This window comes from Sylvia atricapilla, unplaced genomic scaffold (genome assembly GCF_009819655.1).
Source record: "Sylvia atricapilla isolate bSylAtr1 unplaced genomic scaffold, bSylAtr1.pri scaffold_85_arrow_ctg1, whole genome shotgun sequence".
Classification (NCBI taxonomy): Eukaryota; Metazoa; Chordata; class Aves; order Passeriformes; family Sylviidae; genus Sylvia; species Sylvia atricapilla.
Genome location: NW_027077166.1, coordinates 39392 through 45654, shown reverse-complemented (window position 1 = coordinate 45654; position 6263 = coordinate 39392). Strand labels below are relative to the sequence as shown.

The 6263-nt window shown below is 53.8% G+C and overlaps 1 protein-coding gene across 1 annotated transcript in view; it reads left to right on the top strand.

Moving 5' to 3' along the window:
* LOC136375080 (speckle-type POZ protein) overlaps positions 1–5269 on the top strand; it is an 8370-nt gene extending 3101 nt beyond the window's left edge. Inside the window, exons 2-4 of the mRNA XM_066340446.1 lie at positions 556–678; positions 2869–3011; positions 5086–5269. Of these exons, the coding sequence (XP_066196543.1) occupies positions 601–678; positions 2869–3011; positions 5086–5230 (366 nt within the window). The 5' untranslated portion in view covers positions 556–600 and the 3' untranslated portion in view covers positions 5231–5269. The remainder of the gene's footprint in view (positions 1–555; positions 679–2868; positions 3012–5085) is intronic.
* The last annotated feature ends 994 nt before the right edge of the window (positions 5270–6263 follow it).

Here is a 6263-nt window from a genome sequence, read left to right as displayed (position 1 = left end):
TCCATCCACAGATTCGCTTTTCCTCCCTTCCTTTTCCCCTCTCCTTTTTCGCCTCCTCTTTTTCCCTCTCCTTTTTCCCCTCCTGTTCTTCCCCTCCTTTCCCCTCCTCTTTTCCCCTCTCTTTCCCTCTCTTTTCCCCCCTCTTTTCCCCTCTCCTTTCCCCTCCTCTTTCCCCTCCTCTTTCCCCCCCTCTTTCCCTCTCTTTCCCTCTCTTTCCCCTCTCTTTCCCCTCTCTTTTCCCCCTCTTTTCCCCCTCTTTTTCCCCTCCTTTTCCCCTCTTTTCCCCCTCTTTTTCCCCTCTTTTTCCCCTCTTTCCCCTCTTTTCCCCCTCTTTTCCCCCTCTTTTCCCCCTCTTTTCCCCCTCTTTTCCCCCTCTTTCCCTCTCCTTTCCCCTCTCTTTTCCCCCTCTTTCCCTCTCCTTTCCCCTCTCTTTCCCCCTCTTTCCCAGGTTCAGCCCCTTGTCCCCCTTTCCCTGTGGCACTGAGGGGTTTTGGGGCAGGGGGATCTCTGGGGCCCCTTGGGCAGCCCCCCAAACTCTCCCTTTGCCCCTCGCAGAACCGTGTGGAGATCAACGACGTGGAGCCCGAGGTCTTCAAGGAGATGATGTGTTTCATTTACACCGGGAAGGCCCCAAACCTGGACAAGATGGCTGATGATCTGCTGGCAGCTGCTGACAAGGTAAATCTGGGATTTCGGGACGCTGGAGGAGCTGGGAATGCTGTGGGATTTCCTTCCCACGGAGTGGGCGGGTTCCTTGGAATTGGAGCTCTCAGGGAAACCTGGAGACACAGCTGGACCATCAGAGAGCACAGCTGGAGCTGCACAGCTGGAGCCCAGCAGGGATTTCTGTCTCCACTGCTCCTTTTGAAAGGTTTTTGGGGCTTCCCGAGGACTCTGCTGCACATCTTCCCATTAAACCGTCAGGAATTTTTTTGCTCTGCTGCTCATTTTTAAGGATTTTTTGGAGCTCCCAGAAGAGGCTGTTCAGTGTGATCTGAGCTGGGCTGAGGAGACAATTACAGAGTGGACCCAGGGATGGTTTTGGGATTTTGGGTTTTTTTTTCCATGTGGTTATTCCCAAAGCCCCGGAGCTGTGCTGGGTCTGGACAAACGTTTCTGCTCCTGCCTCCTGCAGGCTCTGCACATCCAGGAGGGGAACTGCTGGAGGTTTCCTGCTGGGCCTGGGAGCTGCTGGAATTCCAGCTGGGATTCCCTGGGGCTCTGCTGGAATTCCAGTTGGGATTCCCTGGGGTTCTGCAGGAATTCCCTGGGGCTCTGCTGGAATTCCAGCTGGGATTCCCTGGGGCTCTCAGATGGAATTCCCTGGGGCTCTCAGATGGAATTCCCTGAGGTTCTGCTGGAATTCCTGATGGAATTCCATGGGGCTCTCAGATGGAATTCCCTGGGGTTCTGCTGGAATTCCAGCTGGAATTCCCTGGAGCTCTCAGCAGGAATTCCCTGAGGCTCTCAGCTGGGATTCCCTGGGGTTCTGCAGGAATTCCCTGGAGCTCTCAGCTGGAATTCCCTGAGGCTCTCAGCTGGAATTCCCTGGGATTCTCAGCTGGAATTCCCTGGGGTTCTGCAGGAATTCCCTGGTGCTCTCAGCTGGAATTCCAGCTGGAATTCCTTGGGGCTCCAATCCCAAAACGGGGTGAAAAGCCCCATTCCAGCTGGGATTGGGGCAGGAATCCCACCAGGAGATCCCAGGGCTGCCCAGACTGGATAAATTGATTATTTATCCACCATTATCAGGTGCTGACTGAGGGCGAGGCAGAGCTTTAATCTCCACTTCTCCTGCCTTTTAATGCAGCTTTGCTTTCCCTTTCCCAGCCTTAAAAAAGCAGGAATAAAAAAAGAGAAAAAACCAAAAACCTCCTCCATGAAAACACACAAAAACATCCAACATTTACCCCGGGGGACTGAGGCTGCTCCCTCTGAGCTCTGCTGTCTCTTAGGGAAAAAAAAAAAAAGCTGTAATTAGCTCCCAAAATTCATCTTCAGGAGCTCCCAGTGCGGGAGGTGGAATTCAAAAAGGAGGAAGGGGAAATGTTGCTGCTGAGAGAGCCTGGAGTGGCCACTCTGGGCCAACAATGTAATTAAAAATGAGTTATTTGTAGCAAAAAAAAAAAAAAAAAAGGAATTTAAAAAGTAGCTCCACGGAGGAGAATGTTCCATCTCCAGCTGGAGAGTGCTTGGCTTTATTTGTTACATTTGAGGCTCTGACAGGCAATTATCCAAACCCGAGGCTGGCCCCATAAACTGCTTTATTTATTGAGACAGATTAGCAAAGAAATTTGATTTGCCCCTCTCCATTTTGCCAGAGAAAACTCTGTTGAGTGCTCTGTCTCTGTGAGCAGCCAGCCTTCGGGGAAAATGGGGTTCACAGAGCTGGAATTCTGCACTTCAGCCCGATCCTCACAGGGCCAGAGCTCAGCCACAGCCCAAAATCAATCAGGAAATCGATTTCTGGTGATGGGGCCAATCCCATGGCAGGGATCCCACCCATGGATCAGGGCATGGAACATCCCTGGCTCCAAACCTGGAGTGTTCCTCAAGGGGAGGAGTAATTCCAGGACTAAAATTCCATGGATCTGTGCCCAGTATGCCCTGAAGGTGACGTGTGAGGACACCCAGGGGTAATTTGGGCTGTGATTTTGGGTGTTATTCCGTGTTTTTGTCCCCAGTATGCCCTGGAGAGGCTGAAGGTGATGTGTGAGGACACCCAGGGGTAATTTGGGCTGTGATTTTGGGTGTCATTCCGTGTTTTTGTCCCCAGTATGCCCTGGAGAGGCTGAAGGTGATGTGTGAGGACACCCAGGGGTAATTTGGGCTGTGATTTTGGGTGTCATTCCATGTTTTTGTCCCCAGTATGCCCTGGAGAGGCTGAAGGTGATGTGTGAGGATGCTCTCTGCAGTAACCTGTCCGTGGAGAACGCGGCTGAGATCCTGATCCTGGCCGACCTGCACAGCGCAGACCAGCTCAAAACCCAGGCCGTGGACTTCATTAATTAGTGAGTAATTGCTCCAGGATGGGCAAAACCTCCCCTTTTCCCTTTTTCCCTTTTTCCCTTTTTCCCTTTTTCCCTTTTTCCCTTTCCCTTTTACCCTTTCCTTTTACCCTTTCTTTTACCCTTTTCCTTTTCCCCTCTCCTTTTCCCTTCTCTTTTCCCCTTCTCTTTTCCCCTTTCTCTTTTCCTCTTTCTTTTTCCCCTTTCTTTTTCCCTTTTCTTTTTCCCTTTTCCCCTTTTCCCTTTTTCCCCTTTTCCTCTTTTTCCCTTTCCTCTCTCCTTTCCCCCTTTCCTTTTCCCCTTTCCCCCTTTCTTTTCCCCCTTTCTTTTCCCCCTTTCTTTTCCCCCTTTCTTTTCCCCCTTTCTTTTCCCCCTTTCTTTTCCCCCTTTCTTTTCCCCCTTTCTTTTCCCCCTTTCTTTTCCCCCTTTCTTTTCCCCCTTTCTTTTTCCCCCTTTCTTTTCCCCCTTTCTTTTCCCCCTTTCTTTTCCCCCTTTCTTTTCCCCCTTTCTTTTCCCCCTTTCTCTTTTCCCCTTTCTCTTTTCCCCTTTCCCCTTTCCCTCTTCCCTTTCCTTTTCCCCTCTCCTTTTCCCCTTTCCCCTTTCCTTTCCCCTTCCATTTCCTCCTCCTTTTTCCCCTTTCCCTTTTCCCCTTTCCCTTTCCTTTTCCCCTCTCCATTCCCTCTCTCCTTTTCCCTTTGCCCCTCTCCATTGCTCCCCCTGTCATTCCTGAGTTCCCTGCCGTGGTTTATCCATCACTCCTCACCTGGGGCTGCCCAAACCCGGCTCAGCCCTGTTCCCCCTGTGCAGGGCTCCCACAGCCCAGGAGCTGCTCTGGCCTCTGGGGCAGGGGAGGGTCAGGGGGCTGTGCCCCTAAACCACGCTGGCAGTGTCCCAGGAGCCCGGGGGAGCTCCTTCCAGCCCGGAGCATTCCGTGGTTTGATGCCGAGGGACCGATCCCTGCCAAGCTTTAATAAATGGAACACTTCCGGCGCTCGGTGCGGCTCCTCCCGGAGCTTTTCATATCGATTTCTGCCATTCCTGCTCCGTGCTCTGCCATCCCACCTGGAATCTGCTGCAGCTTTTCCTCCCAGGCCCCAAACCTGGAATGGGCCCTCAGGCACCTGAGAGAGCCCAGGAGGAGCAAAGCCCCGAGTTCCTCAGGGCCCTGGGCACAGCCTGGGGGCTGCTCCTCTTTTATCCTGGCCCCTGATCCCAGTTTGCTCCCAGTTATCCCAGTCCCTGATCCCGTTTTTTTTTTCTGGTTATCTCAATCCCTAATCCTGCTCTGCTCCTGGTTACCTCCGTCCCTGATCCCAGTCTCTGTTCTCCATTATCCCAGTCCCTGACCCTGATCCTGAAACAATTATCCCAGTCCCTATTCCCAGTTATCACAATCCCTGATCCCAATTTCCCCAGTCCCCATTCCCCATTATCCCAATCCCCATTCCCTATTCCCCCAATCTTTACCTCTGTTCCCCATTCCCATTCCCCATTCCCATTCCCCATTCCCCATTCCCATTCCCCATTATCCCATTCCATTCCATTCCCATTCCCCATTCCCCCAATCTTTCCCCCAATTCCCCCATTCCCATTCCCCATTATCCCATTCCCCAGTCTCATTCCCATTCCCCATCCCCAATCTTTCCCCCATTCCCATTCCCCATTATCCCATTCCCTCATTCCCCAGTCTCATTCCCATTCTCCATCCCCAGTCTTTCCCCCATTCCCCATTCCAATTCCCCATTCCCCCAATCTTTCCTCCATCCCCATTCCCCTTTATCCCATTCCCCATCCCCATTACCCCATCCCCATTCCCCTTTATCCCATTCCCCATTCCCCATCCCCATTACCCAATTCCCCCAGTCTTTCCCCCATTCCCCATCCCAATTCTCCCATCCCAATTCCCCCATTCCCCAATTCCCCCAGTCTTTCCCCCATTCCCATCCCCATTCCCCCAATCTTTCCCACATTCCCCATCCCAATTCCCCCATCCCCATTCCCCCAATCTTTCCCACATTCCCCATCCCCTTTCCCCATCCCCATTCCCCACTCCCTGACCCCTCTCCGTCCCTTTCAGCCACGCCTCGGACGTGATGGAGACGTCCGGCTGGAAGTCCATGGTGGTGTCCCACCCGCACCTGGTGGCGGAGGCGTACCGCTCTCTGGCCTCGGCGCAGTGCCCCTTCCTGGGCCCGCCCCGCAAGCGCCTGAAGCAATCCTAAAGCGCGGCTCCGCGCGTCCCGAGCTTTGCTGGAGGCGGCGCTGCCGCCCTGCCCGTGTCCCCGGGGCAGAGCCGGGGGAGAGCCGGCCGCCCCCGGGGCTCCGCGGGCCGCGGCGGGCACCGAGGCCGCTCCGTGTGACACCCACACTTTGTCCAACGGCGCCCAGAAATTCGGGGGAGGAAAGGGGGGAGGGTTGGGCTCCTGGGGTGGGGGCTGTGTCCCGCGATTCCCTGTTTGTCTGTGTCGTTCTCCTTTGCGCCCCTCCTCGGCCGTCCCGCCCCGGGGTTTGGATCTACCTGAGCCGCAGGACTTCTTAGGGAGTTTTATTCCTTTTTTGTTTTTTTTTGGGATGGGAGGGGTTGGCTTTGGGAGGAGCGAAAGGCGCAAAAAGAATCCCACCCGCCGAGGTCCTTCTTGGGGTTGTTTTTTTTGTTATTGTCATTTTGTCGGTTTGGGTGATTTTATTTTTTTTTAAAGGGAGGGAAAAAAGAAAAAAAAAAAAAAATCCCCTGAGGGGAACTCCACGAGTTATTTATGGCATAAAAAAAAAAATAACAACAACCCAAAAGCACGTTCCCAAAGTCCTGGCGGCCGAGCCGAGCCGGACCTGACCCCCCTCATCTGCCCCTCGGCCAAGGACGGTGAATTCGCTGGGTTTAGCACTTGTGTGTCCTAAAAACGAATCCCAAAGGGCCTTTTTTTGTCTGAAACCTCCGCTGGGAGCACGAGGGGCAGCGAGGGCCGAGCTGGGACAGAGAACTGCAAAAACCCCCTCGTGCCCAGAGCGACGCCGACGGTTTGCGCTCCGAACACACGCCTCCTGGGAAATCGTCCCGGGCGTTTCTTCCCCCCTTTGCTTCATCTCCCGTTCCTTTCCCTGGGGATTTTTTTTAATGGGAAATTAATCCAGCACGCCCCCAGCAGCCCGGCCCCTCCTCCCCAGGATGAATTTTGGTGTTGCTGACGGCTGTCCCTGAGTCGCTCCGTGGTTCTTACACTGTTTGTACCTGCTCTGGGGCCAGCCCTGTCCCTT